This window comes from Pelobates fuscus, chromosome 2, assembly GCF_036172605.1.
Source record: "Pelobates fuscus isolate aPelFus1 chromosome 2, aPelFus1.pri, whole genome shotgun sequence".
Lineage (NCBI taxonomy): Eukaryota > Metazoa > Chordata > Amphibia > Anura > Pelobatidae > Pelobates > Pelobates fuscus.
Window position 1 is genome coordinate 371,963,148 of NC_086318.1, and position 19,209 is coordinate 371,982,356.

The 19,209-nt window shown below is 39.2% G+C and overlaps 1 protein-coding gene across 2 annotated transcripts in view; it reads right to left on the bottom strand.

The window, feature by feature from the left end:
* Window positions 1-19,209, bottom strand: part of RALGAPA2 (Ral GTPase activating protein catalytic subunit alpha 2) — a 276,792-nt gene that overhangs the window by 127,702 nt on the left and 129,881 nt on the right. For both annotated transcript variants that reach the window (XM_063443720.1, XM_063443719.1), the window contains 7 exons: window positions 17,412-17,540; window positions 11,488-11,616; window positions 11,278-11,336; window positions 10,680-10,788; window positions 5,900-6,010; window positions 4,115-4,183; window positions 1,771-1,908 (listed from right to left, as the gene is read on the bottom strand). In XM_063443720.1, the coding sequence (XP_063299790.1) occupies window positions 1,771-1,908; window positions 4,115-4,183; window positions 5,900-6,010; window positions 10,680-10,788; window positions 11,278-11,336; window positions 11,488-11,616; window positions 17,412-17,540 (744 nt within the window). The remainder of the gene's footprint in view (window positions 1-1,770; window positions 1,909-4,114; window positions 4,184-5,899; window positions 6,011-10,679; window positions 10,789-11,277; window positions 11,337-11,487; window positions 11,617-17,411; window positions 17,541-19,209) is intronic.

The following is a 19,209-nucleotide window of genomic DNA, read 5'->3' on the forward strand; positions in this document are numbered from 1 at the left end:
AACAAGTCTCTTCCTCCATTAAAGGACCACTCTAGTGCCAGGAAAACATACTCGTTTTCCTGGCACTAGAGTGCCCTGAGGGTGCCCCCACCCTCAGGGTGCCCCCACCCTCAGGGTCCCCCTCCCGCCGGGCTCTGGAAAGGGGTAAAAACGTACCTTTTTCCAGCGGTGGGCGGAGAGCTCTCCTCCTCCGATCCTCCTCTTCTCCTCCCCGTCGGCTGAATGCGCACGCGCGGCAAGAGCTGCGCGCGCATTCAGCCGGTCACATAGTTAAGCATTCATAATGCTTTCCTATGGACGCTTGCGTGCTCTCACTGTGATTTTCACAGTGAGAATCACGCAAGCGCCTCTAGCGGCTGTCAGTGAGACAGCCACTAGAGGAAATAGGGGAAGGCTTAACCCATTCACAAACATAGCAGTTTCTCTGAAACTGCTATGTTTATGAAAAAATGGGTTAACCCTTGAAGGACCTGGCACCCAGACCACTTCATTAAGCTGAAGTGGTCTGGGTGCCTAGAGTGGTCCTTTAACTGACTCGCCTCTAAGTATTAATTTCAGGGAGATCATGCCAAACTAATATTATTGATTATTTTTGATTGGGTAACTAAAATAATAGATCAGGGTGGTGCAGTAGACAACATTGCTTACCTAGATTTCAGTAAGGCTTTTGACACTGTTGCACATAAAAGGCTTATCAATAAAGTGCAATGGAGTTTATTATCAGTAGAAAGAGGGAAGTGCTCATGCCATTGTACAAAACACTGGTGAGACCTCACTTGGAGTATTGTACGCAGTACTGGAGACCGTATCTTCAGAAGGATATTGATACCTTAGAGAGAGTTCAGAGAAGGGCTACTAAACTGATTCATGGATTACAGGTTAAAAGTTACCAGGAAAAGTTAAAGGATCTTAACATGTATAGCTTGGAGGAAAGACGAAACAGGGGGAATATGATAAAAACATTTAAATACATAAAGGGAATCAACACAGTAAAGGAGGAGACTATATTTAAAAGAAGAAAAACTACCACAACAAGAGGACATAGTCTTAAATTAGAGGGACAAAGGTTTAAAAATAATATCCGGAAGTATTACTTTACTGAGAGGGTAGTGGATGCATGGAATAGCCTTCCAGTTGTAGTGGTAGTGGTTAACACAGTGAAGGAGTTCAAACATGCGTGGGATAGGAATAAGGCTATCCTACCTATAAGATATGGCCAGGGACTAATGACTTTTATAGAAAACTGGGCAGACTAGATGGGCCGAATGGTTCTTATCTGCCGTCACATTCTATGTTTAACCATGCAGCAGCAAAGCCCGAGGAAGTCCGTAGAGGTCACATGATCATAATGAAAACCATGAAAGATGTGCATAATAGAAAAATACTTTTTTTAACAATACAAACCTGATCTGTAATTGTAAATAAAAAGTTTACAGAGCACTAAGTAAAAATCTTAGGACCTATATTTTTTTGCATACAATATTTTGTAAATAATTAAACCACTGTATACAGATTCTGATAAAAGCAAATCTAGAATATAAATTATGTGCAGGCATCATGGTGATTTGCTAAGAATTTCGCAATGAGGCCTTTAACGCAGGGTAGGCAACCTTCAACACTCAAGATTTTGTGGACTGCATATACCATAATGCTCTTACATTCATAATGCTGGCAAAGTATCCGGGGAGATGTAGTTCACAATATCTCGAAGGTTGCCTATCCTTGGCCTTAACTGAATGGATAAAAAGAATGCAAGTCACATATACGTACCCTGTATATGTAGTCAAGGAGGGAAGGTTTTGGTAAATGAGGCTCATCAAGGGCAGAAGTCGATATCGGCTCCAATAAGATTGTCAGAGGGAGAGCCATGCACCAGTCCAGCAAGCACAGTAACAGAGAAACTATGAACTTCAAAACGCATACAATTAGAAATATCACAAAAACATTGAATTACAAACACACAGGCAGAGGAGTAACAGATACTATGAACTATAAGAAACATACTACTAGAGTAACAAAGATATTACACAAGATACATACAGCTATCAGCTATACAGATCCTCCATTTGACTAGCCTTCTCAAGATATATGCCAACAATCCGTGTTGGATTAAATTGATCTAACAGCAGCAGTGAAATGGGAGTTACTGAGAAATGTATATAAAATATGAGTAATCTGTATTAAATAAAATGTGAAATAAGAAAATAATTCTACTTTGAATGATAATTGACATGTTTTAGCAACGAGTTACCCGGTTCGTAGTGTGAGCTCTATTTTAGCTCAACTACTCACTTGTGGGCTGTGCAGAGACACTGCTGACAGACAACAGGGACTTGGGTTGTTGTCTAAATCAAGATGGGAACATCAGTAGCTTACTCTAAATTCAACACTAGCTAGGCATGGTCCACACATTCAATAGAGCCTGCTGAGTTAATTTAGGGAATCCTGGAGAGATTTATTTCGCAAATAAATATTTAGTAGTGAAAATGGTGTAGTTTAAGGTTTAGTGCGTTAGAGTGTTACATTTCCCATCACGTCCAGCCAGACAGCCAGCCAGGGCATTTTAGGAAAAGAAGTATAAAAGCAAATGCAGTGCCAAGGTTAGCTAACATTGTTGTATAGTGATAATGGCAACATAAAAATTGAATATTGACCCTACTCTTTTAAAAGAATAGGGGTTGTAATAGACCTACTCTGATAAAAAGCAACGCGAGGTTTAAGATTAAATATGGATGGCTCTGCTGTTTGTTTGTTTGTTTTCTACTTTACAACACAGGAAAGAACTCTGTTACATTCCTGAAAAAAATGAACAGCAAATGTCAATGTGGCTTCAAGTGAGAATGCAGAAGTGGATTGTTCCTAATATAGGCTTTTGTACTTATTGCAGTCATCAGCAAAATGGCATACAACAGAAATACCAAAAGTATGCTCAGAACTTGTATTAGAAACACACCAAAAATGCTTTCCCTGAAGAAAGAGCGTTTTTCTTTCTAGTTCGCTAACTTTTAAGTATATATCAAGGGCTTTAAGAAAGGGCAAGAGAAGTTTGGGGGGGGAGGGGGGGGAGGAAAGAGGACTTTTGAAGTAGTTTTATTTCGGCATCACTGAAAAGAATTGAGGTAGAAAAAAAAATAGAACACCGGTTATTACTCTGTCGACTTCTATAAGTGTAAGGGCAAACTCAATGCTAAAACCCAATTATGTTAATTTATACGGAGTATAATCAACATAATTTTCAATGCAAATATTTTAAGAAAGCGCCAGAAGATTCTGCATGTTAATCTAACCAGTTTGCAGGCACGCTGATATTTAACAGACATCACATAAAATGCTAATTAATATTAACATAGCTACATACTAGCACAGGAGGATAGAGGGCCTTCATATTGCAAGCTTATTATCTGGATGGTGGTGGATGCGATACAAGCTGAAGGTACAGGAAGTTGGATTGTGAAGGACAATACATTTACGAGGTTACGAGATTAGAGAAGATGAATATCCGGATTTAAGGCATTTCAGATGGTAGGATGGTCTCACAGTTTATGATGGGAAGGGACAGGAATCAGCATGGCAGGTTTATTAGTACCAAGTTGCAGTAATTCAGGTTGGATATTAATTGAGTAGATTAGCATTACTGGTGTTAAGAACAGATGGATCATTGATATGTTCTTTAAGTCAAAGTAGAAAGATATAGCAAGTCCTTTAATGGGGTAGAGTGGAATTAAAACACAGAAGAAGTGACTTTGGACATTTAAAGAGACTGTGGCATTATCGACTACTTGTGAGATTGCAGTGTTGGGGGAATCTGAAGAGTGTCTCACTAAGAGCAACACTGACCTTTCAGAAGTAGGAGGAACACCTGGGAGAGATATCAGACACTGACACATTATAGACCTCCAAGGGCCCTTTGTTGTTAAGGTAATCAGGTGTTATTCTGGTGTAAACTGTGAAATGTGGAGAGCTGTACTACTGGTTTCCATGGCAATCGATCTAAACATTGATATCTCATACTGTCAGGACCTAGATTTTATTTTTTTCCTAAGCAGGAAAACATTTTAAGGTAACATAAATGTTACAGCAATGCATTTTTAAACACACATTTATTGGCAATTACCTTTTTGTCAGCCTCCACTGAGGAATTTTCTGCACTAGGCAAAAGGAACGAAATGGTGGCCACCAGAATCTAGATAAATACCAAAAAGACGAAATTTGCTAATGACAATGATTCAATCCAAAACAGAACAAATAGTGAATGGCACTGACTGTGCCAAGTAACCACATAAGTGGTATGGATCTGCCGGCGCTGGCCCCATAGGAAAGCATTGGATTGGCTGAGATCATCATACCTGATGATCTCAGCTAAACATGCAAGGGTGCGGAGCCAAACTCTGCACTGGCCAATTAGCCTCTCCTTGAGTCAATGCATCTCTATGGGGAAAGTTCATCCAGGAAGCGCCTCTAGTGGCAGTATGTTTAAAGTGGGTAACATCAAGGAGGAATTGTGGGAAAAACCAGAGCAAACCAAGGAGATTGCCTGCGAAGGACTTTTGTATTGTGAAAACAAAATATCAGTCTTGAATATTAAAGAGTTACTCCAAGCATCAAGAGCACGTCTAATTTGAAACGGTCACAATGCCTGAAGTCTGTATGTTCAGCGTTTTGGTGTGAAACACTGTACATATCAAGTTTAACTCTCTCCCCCCATGGCTGCCAGAGGTATAACCGCCTTCAGCAGAATCACCGGTCATCATGAGTCATCAGCCAGCCTGGAACAAGAGTTATGGGTTGGCAATGTCAGTTCTCTGCAAATTTCATTGCACAGGAATTCAATGATTGGATCAGCTGACAGTCTCAGACAATGAATGAGTGGCAGGATCGACATCCAAGTTCTACAGTTTTACAGAAGCCGGATGTCAAATCAAAAAGCAAGTTGGAAAAATGTTCCAATTTACCACAGCTCATTTGTTAGTAAAAAAAAAAAAAAAAAAAAAAAAAAAAAAAATATTTCCCTTACATGACTATAGCTAAAGTCACATGTGACCATGTATGTAAGATTACAAGCCACTTAGGGTCTACTATCTTTTCATTAAAGCACTGCATTTGTACTCTTAAACTCCCTAAATATACATACAGTGGACTTTTAAAACCCTCACTAAGCTCTTATATGTGTTATATGCGTATGTTTTCCATTTTTGGTTCGGTTTTAAAGCCTACAGTTCAGGGACCTCATATATCCTATTGCATAATTACTGTAATAAAACTATAAAGTTTAAATGCCGCTGTTAATGCCTTATCTCTTTTCCTTTTGGACCAGTCTAATTATATATCCATCTGTCTGTAAGAATAACTCTGATTTTAAATATGTCATGTAAAGTGCTCTGGATAAATGTTCTATATAAGAACTGACAGATAAACATAAATAAATAAAACACACATTAACTTCTAAGTTGTGAAATGACACATGTACATTACATTATTAGAAAAGGGAAGATTAAAAGAGATGTTCATTCTAATAGGAGTTGCTGTTGAGCTTGTAACCGGAATGTACTTTACAAATGCAAAAAAAAAAAAAGAATAAGGTGCTTAAAATGCAATTAGCTACAAGGAATATTAATAAAATAAAACAAATATAAGTTTTAACCAAATATTAACCACTTTTAAGTTCGATTTTGATTGAACAGTCTAATGGATTTTGTTAATAAACTGTAAGCTATAGTTAACTTTGCATTTAATATCAACATTCATTTTCAATTCACCCCAATGCACGGTTTAGTAAATAAATTCTTAGGTACATAATTTGTATCTCCTTTTCTCAAATGATCAGTTGTGTTGTGTAGTGAGGTGTGTAATTGAAATGCGAGTAATGAGAGTGATGGTGAATTTTCAATTCAAAGCATACTTCTGTGATCTTCCTAGACAATGGTGAATCTGTATTTTGAAGCTCTCTCCAATAGGAAACCAAAAGATGAAGGACATCACACGCCACATGAGCCACTGTTTTGTTGGAAAACTGAAAGAAAAACCAAACGCGATATTACAATGGAGGTCTAAAAGAGCATTTCCTTTTTTTTTACATAACTGACAATTCAAGAAAGTTATCCAGTGTTGTGCAAATAGAGAAATTACTGTTGTGAATAACCTGCATATCTCCAGTCGAATTTTGGAAAGTCCTCATTGGGCACAGAAACTCGAGAAATCATGTGTTCATAACTATCCAGAGTTCGCACCTTTGCATGCAAATGAGTAAAGACAGCATAGTGCGACAATGTTCTACCTTAGCCAGCATAAAAAACAGTTACAATTGCTTATATGTTGTTAAAAGAATATATATTTCTTGTTTGCACAACTAAAATCACTGCAGATTCCAAATTTCCTATGTTCCCATGCTGTCTTATCACATATTACAAACTGTTCCTTTGCAGATGGTACTATAAAAATCGAAGGAGTGTCCGGGTTCTAGTGCAGGGGTGACCAGGGCGTTGATCCCCAGGTATTGAGAGAACGGCAAATTCCATGATTCTTTGCCTTCTTCATGGCTCACAAAGCAACACATGACACAGGTAAAGCTCTAGAACACAAGGGGATGTGCATTTTTGCCACCTTTGGTATAGTGGGTTTAGAAGCTGGAAGGGAAAAGATTGACTATCCCTTGATTTTAGGCGTGACACATTTTTTCTATCCCAAATAGAAGGTGAGAATCCATATTTGCACCTTATACCAGATACCTTTGGGATGATTGGCACACACTGTAAATCTTATATAAAGACAGACTTCCAGGCCCGTGTGTCAAATTCCAACATAGTCCAGAAATGATCTTATATAATAAAGTACACATATAATCATGCTAGTTAGAGCATTGTGCAAGGAAATAAATACCAGCTGGAACTATTGTTTACACATTTGAGTATCTGATATGTCGAATTATAAGATATCTAGAGATTACCATTTTTATTTTTTAGAAGATTTCAGATGTTGTGGTCCCACGTAGAACGGTCTTGTTAATTTATAAAATGGCTTTTGTCTTTCAGCTAAAACAACGGGTACAATAAATAAATTGGGGATCTGAGTGAGATATCAACCCCAGTGTTGTGTTTGATATAACCCTAGTACTACACACTTTGATTTTCTCTCTGTGAGTGCAATTTCCTTTCTGGCAACAACAAACAATTAAATATATGGAGTTTGCTAGCCAGAACAGAGATCAACAGATAACTGGAAGATAAAACATACTCAAATGGTCAGTAGACATTTCACTTGATTTTAGAAATGCTACAGATATATAAAGTATAACAAGCTAGTTAGCGGTTTGTAATTGCAGAATTAGGGGCTAAATGACTGTTTTATAGAAGTTACGAGGCAAGTAGGTTTTCCTGCATTAATTAAAAGATTAAAATATATTTTGCAAATAGATCATCAGCATACATTGTGCATGGCAGCCTGATAAGTCTTCACATCTAGTCATATTTTTTGTGTGTGTGAGTTAGATGCATTTTCATAGTTTCTCTTCCATCCCAGTATTTTTACAATTCAGCACCATGGACAGACGACTGCTTTAACATCTGTTCACATTGCAATAAAGCCTTCAATATAACATGCTGCATGCTGTTAACACACCATTCAGGTTTTAAAGGCAAGGTTCATGGCTATGTCACTGTAATAAAAGATCTTTAATGTATATGTAATATATTAAGAGAGCCAGGGCATGGAAGGTCTGTTTTTTTTTTTTTTAGCAGTACGTACTACTTCCTAATCTATTTTAAGGATCTACTGAACAAATTGGGAACATTGAACGCTAAATCCCAGGAGTGTAAACCGTGGAAGCTGTTCCATACTGTTCGAACATTGCTATTATTTAAAAAGTGTAGCATGTTTGAATTATTTCGCTGCTAACGCTGAGCATCTGGTTTTCTTAACTGTGTGAGTTCAATTTAAGATGTCTGGGGAAAAATATTAAAGAACTTCCATAAACAAGCAGACTTAAAACACAAAAGCAAACTACACATTAACAGGTCAAAAATATCTGCATTGCTGGGGACGGGGCCTGACCTCGGAGCAGAGCGGACGCTCACTAAAGCAGCTCCTGGTGAGAACAGCAAACAAAGCTTATTTTCATTGCCAAAAGGAACAAAATCGAGATAGTAAAGGCACCCAGTGAGCAAGGACATCGGGGTACGCAAGCATATATTAAACAAGCGACATATCGAGCACCGATCACCCGACACGATGGTGAGGCCTACAAAAATGGCGGGAGGGTCGGCCGCTCTCCTGCTGCCGCGACCGGCCAAGCACCAGGAACTGGGCCCTCGTTCCTCCCTCTCTGGACCGGTGGGGGTCATCCACAAGCCCTCCCTGCAGACTGGAGACAAAGAGACGGACACACAGAGCCCCAAATCCTACCGCCACGAAGGAACCCAAGATAGCGGATACCGTCCGCTATCTTGGCCAAGGGGTTAACCCGCTATCTCGGCCAAGGGGTTAACCTGGGGGGGGGTGACCCTCTACACCCTCGCAGGCGATCCAACCCAAGAACTAAGCTCCAGAAGGGCAAACCAAACCTGACCTAACAGATGGCACCAAAAGGCGCAAGACCCAGGAGGGCAGCTGCGTCGGTCCGGCAATCATGGAGCTGCCCCAGTTCAAGGCTGGTGACCCCAGCACGGCTCACAACCCAGAGGCTAACCAACACACCGACAACTAAACCTACACGTGACCCTGGGGATCCACATCCCCCCACATCTGGGAGCCTACACAAGCAGAGCGGCATACCACTAACATGGGAGAAGACTGCACAAGGTATAGGCTGAACCGCAGACATTGCAGGACTCTAGGGGACTTGTAACCGCAGTCTGCTGCCTCGAGTACCCCCATGCCACAGAGAACATCACCGCTAACTGTCACAGCTGCTCACAAGTTGGCCAAGTTAACTTTTTATTTAGTTAAGGTTTCCTTGTTATTTTAGTTTGCCAAAGCAGTCCAAGTACGAGAGACTCAATAAATCAAGCTAAGTTAATCTACTTGTTGAATGCATTTCATATATATATGTCCTCACACACCACTATGTACGAACCACAGGGATACAATGCATAACACATAGACAGCCTTCACTCACCCACAAGCAGGAGTAATCTCTATACTGCAAATAAGATTAAAGGAACAAAGTCGTGGGGGTATACTGTGTTAACCTACCAGCTCAGCTAGTTATTTACTCACTCACTAATTACATGTAAATACTAAACTCCTTGTCTGTTGTTACGTTGCTTCAAATCACACGTCTTAGTTCCCACACAGACGAGTAAGTCCCAGCACCCAATTCACTGCAGTAGTATTTAGCAACGCACCGCCAAGCTACTTACATACTACACTACAATGCAGTAAAATATTGTTAAGCCTGTAATTGAGCTTGTTTATTACTATACTTAAAAATGTGCCACTTTATATGCTCTACATTGTTATCACTGTTTGCTTATGCTGTTGTGGCATAGTGAACCTCTGTATTATCTTGTGCACAGAAAAAATAATTTAAAAAAAAAATATCTGCATTGCCACTGCACTTAAAAACACTGAAACTTTATTCACAGACAGAAAAGAATGCCAGAGAAAAGGTAAACAGTAGGACAACTAAACAGAATCTTGATTTTTCAAGAGAGGAATCTGTAAACATTTTTAAAAAACAGTTTGCAAAATGAGTAATCTACTGAAGATGCATATATTTTATTAGCCCTCAGATATGGAGCAGCTTAACGCATGTCTATAATAAACCCAACACTAGATCTCTCCTCCCACCCCACCCGCCTTGAACAAAAATCATGCAAAAGTAAGCACATTTTTTTAGGATAGTTTTGTGTCCTACAAATTTGAAGTAGCAGAAAGCAAAAGAAATGAGTCTGACACAAGTTCTTTTTGTGTGAATTGGCATGTCTTTTGTCCTGGGAGGAGATCTCATTAAGAAATAGCTGCATATATGATGTGAATCAAGATCCCACCTTGCACTCAAAACAAGTGAACAAAGAAAGCAGCACGTAGACTTGTATAGGCGTCACCTTCACCTTTCGAATGCAATTCTACACTGCACGCTCATTAGTTCTGAGTGCAGTAACCTAGGGAAGCTATTTATCAAGAGGTCTGTCAAGGATGGAGGCATGGAGTCGCAAGTTCTTGTCTCAGTTCAGATATAAACACAAGAATGTGGCTCTCACCACTCTTTAATTAATTGAAGGCAATCGTTCATGGCAAGGATTAGCACACCTCATATTCTTAATTAATTATACATAATACACTGCCTAATGAGACTATCACTCGATCGTAACTAAGACTCATTAGATGTCGCAACATTCAGGGGAGCTGGAGGTAGAATGTTCGATGGTTGGGTCAACGCATGGCAAGCATAGCCTCAAATCAGACTCTTGTTAAATTTTGCTGAGACGGTATATCTATAACAGCTTTTAGGAGTATCGTACAAGGATTCTTTCGAACACCATTGTGTAAATATGATTGATCTAAAAGATGTGCCTATTACAATTTTTTAAATTAAATATTACAGTTTGTTTCTCAAAACAACTCCATCCCACCCCTATGAGCAATAGAATATAAATTAAAACACTGATTTTTGTTAGCAACATATACAACAATTGCTCTGTGAAATCTTTAACAAGACATACAGACAGCTGTTGAAATGGTACCTTTAATGTTACTCCAATTACATTAATGGCATCTTTAATCTGAGGGTGATTTGTGTTTTCTACAAGTTCTTCACATATCCACACTCCGAGACAGCAGATTGCAATACACCTAAGACAATAAAGAATTGCATTTACATATACAAGGAACACACAATTAAACTCTACATAAATATACGTCTGAATTCACACATGCATACTGACAAAACACACAAACTTACCACTGCATTCCAATACACAAATACTGCACAAATTTACACACAATGAATCTTATATAAATCCCTGCTTTCACATAAATGCATACACCATTTAACTTAGAAACACACTGATTCATATATTCAGTGTGTCATTGACCCTACAGGCTCGCAGTGGTGAGTAATATTCATGGGATATAACACTACTGGGACAAAGTACATCAAGAGAATTCTAATGGAGGCATCAAATATAAGTAATACTACCCTGGACCAACAATCACAAAATACTTGTTCTATGTGAAGAACCAAGGATGTGCTTGGATTCTTTAATAGTCTATACAGAAATCTCAGACATTACATAAAAGCATTACAAATGAATGCAGGCTGTTTTGTTCGCAGTGACGTACCTGGCTCCTTCACTTGGCTCATCCCTGGCATTCTTCAACAGGACATCAACTAAAACAGTCTAAAACAAAACAATTTTCATGCATTTTTACTATATCAACAGATTACAAGTAAATAACAAATAAGAAACATAAATCTATCTTTACTGTTAAATATGCAATCTATTCAAGCTGCAGTAGATTCCTTTTAGCACAAAAAAAAGCATAGTGTACCTTGATGTCTTGGTGTTCTGTGGAGAGCTCACTTGCTCCTGTGGACAGATCGAGCACAGGTGGGTCCTTATAAATGTTTGGGAAGCAAACAAGAGATCCAAGAAGTATCTGTGCTTCCAACCGTGGAGCCTATATATTGATAAACAGGAATAAAAGTCAACTTCCATCATAATACAATGGAGTTTTTATCCAGTGAATGGAAAACAAAACCACAACATTTAGAGCAGGAGTGCCCAAAATCTAGATCCCCGGATGTTGTAAAACTACAACTCCCAAAATGCTTTGCATGCCTTTAGAATGCCTATAGACTGACAATGCATCATGGAAGCTGTAGTTTTAAAACATCTGGGGTACATCCTTTAGGCCACACCCGATTTAGACTAAAATATCTAACTATTGCTAAAATTGCAGTTTTTTTTTCTTAACTATTGTTGCCTAAAGTTCGCATTTTGTTTTGCAATTACATTCTGGTATTTAGTGAATACACTTTGCAGCTGAACATGTACTCTCTACCCCAAACAGTATATGCATTTACAGCTTTCATGCCCACTATTTACTATGCACACACTAACAATGTATTTAGTCACACACATGCATTAGTTTATTCCAACGCATTTTTGGTAAACAAAATGTTAAGAATAAGAAACTTGTGATAAAGTAGTAAAAAATACAAATGTGATTTATTTTTTTCTTTTGAAGTATGCATTTAAAAACATTATTCACATATTTTCATTAGTCTATTCTACATCAGCATTTGTGGTTTTCATTCAGTATTCAAACTCCTGTTTGAATTAATGAGGATATATGAAGCAACACTTCGGTAAAATTATTGCTAAAATATTCTTCCCCGTGTCACAATCAACTTGGTACTACATTAGGCACACAACCTCTCCTACCACAAGACTAGTTCAGGACAGCAAATTCCACTACCCTGAGCCAGATCTGGAATACAAGATGTCTGTCATATATATACATATTTATTTTATAAACTATTTTAATGTACAAACACAAACTGGTTTAAGAGCGGTATAACGGGATTGTTTATAAATGATACTTGTAGACATTATCACCACAACGTCAACTTTTTTTTTTTTTTAAGAGAATTGCTGTGGTTATATATAATGTCTACAAGTGTCATTTATAAACAATCTCGTTATACCTCTCTTCAACCAGTTTGTGTTTGTACATTAAAATAGTTTATACATTGAAATATTACAGAATACATGGGTGACATTATAACATTCTTTTTTTTTTTTTTTTATGTTTTTTTATTTAAGTTAATGTTATTTTGGATTACATTTTATTTTCCCCCAGACACTGCAGGAAAACATTTGCCAGTTCTTCTGAGTGGAGGCTTTTTGGGTACATAAAATACCACTCTTCGGTATGTAAATGTTACATATCAAGACCTACCATTAAAAAATGCAGGTGTGGAGCTCCAGCAATCCGCACAGCCATATAGACTTAAAAACCAGAGAGAAAAACCTGAAAGACGGCAATATTAATACCGGAGTACTCCAGGAACCCCCCCGGAGAAAAATGGGACGCAGAAGTCGTAAACTGACCCACTCGGGAAGCGCTAAGCAAGCAGACATCCGTGCGTCCTTTGAAAGGCCGCAGCAGCATGCACGGCCCAAGATGGCACCCATGGGTCCGCGAGACTCGAGCTCTGCGGAAGACTCTACAGAGGATGACAGCAATACACCAGCCTTGAACGGGGTGTACAGGAGCGATGACTCCGACTCCGACGCCTCACCCTCCACAAAGGGGGATATTAAAAAAACTATTGGTGGACTTAAGGGAGGTCTGGAAGGCCGACTTAGCTGGCGTGCGCACCGAGGTCGACAGCCTCGCTGCTAGAATCAAAGTGGCTGAAACTAGAGAGGGGAAGAGAGAGCAGGAGCTGTTGGAGACACGGGCCCAAATGACAACAATGTCCGAGCAAATACAAGGTCTCAACCGAGCGGTCACGTCAATAGAGGCCAGACACCGCAGGAAAAATGTGCGGATCCGCGGGGCGCCCGAGAGCGTGGGCCCAGATGCCATCCTCGAATTTGCCAACGCAGTGGTGGCAGCACTAGGAGTGAGACCCACAGCGGGAGCATCACCCATTACGACCACTTTCCGAATACGGAAGGCCCCAACCGCCCCCGCGGATGCACCCAGGGACATCATAGCAATTACCAGGGACATATCTGTTAAATCTGCAATCCTGACCCGATCAAGAAGCACCCCTACCGTCGCGATGGATGGATGCTCCATCCGGATATATGAGGACTTACCTTTTAACATCCTATTTGAGAGACGGAGGTTCATGCCCATGACGAAGAAGCTCAGAGAAAATGGGATAAGATACAGATGGGGAGCATCGGGCACTCTTGTGGTGCAACAAGGAGACTCTGTCCTAACCTTGTCGGCGCAGGAAGATCCAGCGGGTTTCCTGAAGGCTCTACACCTCTACACACAGGCCACAGTTACAACCTCCACATCTGAGGCGGCCAGCCTAGAGAGACGACCAGTGAACGAAGTGGGAACAACGCACAAAAAATCACGATTGCAGAACCCGACCAAGACCTAACCAGCCGGGGAACAACCGGCGTCTCCTGGGCCTCCTCGGCCCTGACCCCGCTAACAACCCACCGGGACTGTGCCAGCCTCTTCCCCAGTGTAGAAAGGTTCACTCCTACGGCTACTGCGGTAACCCTTAGTTATAAGTACTAAGCCTATTTCTATACATACAAGAGACAATCGGCAAATGTACGAGTTTTTGATAATTCTCTGTGTCTTAACTTTTATACTATGTTATATGTTCTATATTTTTTGTTAATTTGATCTTTTATTCCTCGTTATCACCTCGCTGTCTGCTATTCAGATTTACTTAGGGGCGGCAACACCGCAATAAGGTAATATGCTAGGCATTAAAATTCACAGACCATATACGACGCACAGGCTTCACTAAGATTAATATTGACATTAATGACTGTAATTCACTAACTCAAATTGTGCTCATTAAGTATGGCTCTCGCGGGAGAGGCGCCGGCACATAACAGGCAGTTACCCCTGAAATAGCTCAATTGATATAGCTTGAGACGACACGCATATATATATTTTTTTTTATTTTATTTTTTAGTTATTTAATACCCAAGTCATTTTTTGCATAGCCCTAAGCTGAAGGGTTGCCACAGACATAAGTTTCCCACGGGGGCCACCTTACTCAAATAAAATGGGCCTATGACCCACGCGCTGCATCGCAACCAAAACATGTAACCATAGACTGTTTGTTGGCGCCATCACTATGAGATCACCAGGTCCGGGCATGGTGTGTACAACGAAGGGTGGGTAAGATGTCTGAGTTTTCAAACCCATAGTCCCCTACCATAGAAAGTACCTGAGCCCCCTGGAGACTACCGCCCCAATTTCAGTTTATATTGGGAGGGTATGCAGCAGCGCAGTATTAATGGTAATGTTTTTGTATCCTATTATATATATATATTTTTTTTTTTTTTTGGGGGTTGGGGGGTGGGGTATTTTCTCATACTCAAAAATACATACGTTCTTATTCATACCTATTGTTAATGACTATATGTTTACACCCTGTAAAACGAAAATGTGCGACTGTATTCTGCCATGATAAAGCAATGCTTAATTGCGCCTGTGCCTGCTGTTGGGGCACCACAGGCTTGTCTGTACACCTTGTTGCACAAAATAAAATAAAGAATTAAAAAAAAAAAAAGAAAATATAGACGGCTCATTGTAAAGGGGGGGTCTGTCGCCACTTTCCCTCTGACAGTCTTTTTAAATTTTATCTGACAATCGTTTCTATAATTTGCCTTGTTTGATTAAACAAAAGCAAACAGACATACATCTTCCCAATGAAGAAGTTTAGGAGGTCAAAGCACTCTAAGCGTTAAACAATAACCGTTTCACAGAAAGATTTTAAGAATATAGGAGGTTTAATATACTCAAAGATATCGTCTTCCAATCAGCCCAGCTCTGAATTGATTTCATTCCTTGTTAGCCATTTTTCTAATCATTATTTCAGCGGTGTGGTAGAACGGGCAAGTGCCTGAGATGACAGCAGCTGATTACAAGTACTACTTATGTTAGGAATTATTCTTCCCATGAGACACAATTAACCTTTCCTTGGTCTGCAAGCTTTTTATTGTTAGCGGATACCCACATTTGATTACCTCATGTTATTATCATGCCATTCTGTTTGTAATGCAGAGAGACAGCATAGAAGTGGGAAAAAATAGGTCAGCACACAAATGCTTTTCTTTTTATGATCTGAAACGTACATTACTTGATGCTGCAGATCCCAGTATCTGAAATATCCAAAGGTACACCTTCATTCCCTTAATTCCTGAAAATAAACCTCCTTCCATCCCGTAGGACTGCTTGTGTTTAAAGCATTTTTAAAAAAAAATTTTTTAAACAAAATAATTTAATTTCTTGATTATATTGCAGAGAGTAATACTAAATGGCAACATATTTATTTTTGCATGCTTATTTATTTGCTAGATAAATGTCAACTGTAATTATTCGATAAAATAACTACTTTCATTCCAGTGAATTTAAGAGGACCAAGAATATGAATGGAGAGCAGGTTTCGGAGAAAAAGGTGCAAACATCACCATTTAAACCAATGGAATGTTCCAATTTCCGCTTTTAGAACACTTTCCCCCCCACCATCCCTCAACTCAATCAAAACAAAACAATAAAATGCTAAAACATAGCAGTACTTACTATTAACTCCAATGTGAAAGCAAGAGACCTTTGTCAATTGTCCATCCTCCATTACAAAATATGTTTCAATATAATAAGAAATAGACAGAAATTTAGAAGTGGGAATAGGGGGGTGTTTAAATATAAACCCTTGTGCACACAGTTATTGGCCTCCATTTCCAGTCACCCTGATCCACAGAGCTTTCCAGCTTTCGCTACCAAGATAATAAAACGATGTTACCTCTAAAATGGAATTGTGACTGGTAAAGGAGAACCGTTACTTCCCAAGATTTTTAACATGTTTACTTATCTCCTATGTATCAAAAAAACATTTATGAAGTTTGAAAAATAAAAGCATCAAGCAGACATCCAACCATTTTTTATCCTGCAATTGGGTGCATTTTCAGCCCCCCTGTCAATCATTGTTTCATGAAATAGATCCCCATTTTAGCGAAAGAGAAGGGGGATGGGTCATATAAGTTTTAGTTGATTTTCAATGTTTTATTTAATGGTGGAATTTCCATAGACATGAAAGTTGGCCTTTAATTTCATGAAAGTAACAGCTTTGTCTTACATTGGAGCTCCAATGGATAAAACCCCAAGCTTTTACGGTACAAGAGCCCCAAAGAAAGGACTGAAGCTGTCCTGGTATCTTGTACTCTCACAAAGAACTATTTTCTTTATTGCAGTTATGTTGTCTCTGTTAAAAGACACATACTTCCATTTTAAAACAGATGGATATGAAGCCTGCTAGTAATAGAAAGTGAACATGTACTTCTCCTTTAATAAATTACCTTCAAAGTTTATTTAACGGCTGGAAACATGTCTAAGGTGCTACACATCTTTTTGACAATAGTAGACACAGCATAATAGCACCTTACTGAACCTTGGATTTTTCAATTCTTTTTTTATTGAACAAAGATAATGAGGCTGTGAAACCAAAGTCTCCACGCTTAGTGCCACAATAACAGCGAGGATATGATTTCTTAAACTTCAGCTCTTTGATGAAACACCTCTGCAATACCGGTGTGTCATCCTATCCTACAATTTCACACATCAGCTGCCCTGGTATCTTTCCCCTAGAGAGCAGTTTCACGTTGCACTAATGAGTCAACACCTGTTGGAGTGGAGAAATCTGAACCTTGTTAGCGACTGTGTTCCCCTCTGGGAGTGTAGAGGCTGGGCATTGTCATACGTACCTCCAACATGTCTGTACTCAGGACTCTGGCTGCAGCTGTGATAAAGTCCCTGATGAGTATTGTGAAGCCAGGTAAACCAAGAAAGAAGAAGCTTGATGAGCAATGCCTTACGATCGTATTCAAAATATCCTGCAATTAAGACAGAGAACGGTTATGGAGAGACATAGAAGATGAATGCCAGAAGTATTATTATTTTCCTTATTGGAATAACTAGAATGACATTGTTAAATGTGGTTTGCACTGTGCTTTTGGGCTACGGGCAGCTAAATAGTTTCAAAGTCAACCTGACACACACAAATATTCAGTCAAATATTAAACCTGTTCACTGGGCAAGTGAAATTACCAGAACAACATATTGCTGAAATGATAGTGATGATGCAAGCTTCTGCCTGTACCAAGATGGCTGCTGCAGAGGGCACATGTGGATACGCACTCATTTGTACACCCTGTTAAATGCTTTCTGCAGAAGATTACGAAGCTTAGTTTGTGGCACTGTTTGATGGGAGAATGAAATCATGTACTAACTTTGGCAAAAGTATTTGTAGATTTTAAATCTATGTCTGAGTATCAAAAGTAAAATCAGTAACCTACATTGAGTAATGAAATGTAAAACATGGCTTTACTAGCAATTTAGCTGGTAAAATTGTACAGTACTATGAAGAGGTCTGGGGCTACTCTGGAGAACTTATGAAGAGGACAGAATGCATTAAGGTAGATAGACTTTCAACTTATACCCTTAGATCACCATAAAGTGCATAAATGAGAAGATTATATTACCTCCTTACACATTATGGATTTCTTAAACGAACAGAGTGGATGTCCACAAAACAACCCTGGCTCCTAATGTCAACCCAAGAAGTTCAAATTAATGTGTGGGTAAATACATTTTAATCTGTAAAATTGCTATTTGGCCAGTACAATGTATTAAGAAAATTATATTCTCTGAAGTGACACCAAGTCACTTATGTCAGCTGTAATATGTGCACTTTAAAGGGTTAAACAAATTAACGCTGATTGGATTCTGTTGCTTATGGTTGCAACAATTGGCCCCACTGCTATAAGACTATAATGCTATCAAAGCAAGTGTTTACATCACAAGAACACAGGGCTTGCACCCAACAGTCACGTCAGCACAAACTTAAACGTGCAATGTAACAGGTGCATGTCTTCAACAGAAAACTGGCCTTGCATAAATTTCATCGGATGAAAGATGAAAAAAGGGCAAAAGACCTTGGTTTACAGCTTTCTGACATGGGTGCACTGGATACTCTAGTGGATCTGTTGATTTCTAATGACGAACCTGACAATAGATCCCCCCCCTTTCACACAATTAAAAAAGAAAAGTTTGTTCACCCCACACTTGGCCGAACTAAAGACAATTCTGGATTCGGCACTGTCCAGATCTTTAATATCGAAGGATGAATATCAGTTCATGCTAGTTAAAAATCCAGTCACTGCCACATTCTATGCACTCCCAAAAGTTCATAAACAGCAACCGGTGCTAAATGGGAGACCCATAGTCTCTGGCAGAGGGAATCTGACCCAAAATATTAGCCTATATGTGGATCAGATTTTGAGACAATTGGTACTTCAACTTCCTTCATATCTAAAAGATACGAAGCACACACTAAAAATCATTGAAGGAATAAAAACCAGTGGCGATGCTATCTTATGTAGCCTCGATGTGGAGAGCCTGTATAGCTCAATTCCACATGAGGTTGGTTTACAACATATGAAAGCGCTTCTGGATAGTAAACCAGTAGTCTCATTACAACACAACAAATTTGTTCGGGATTTG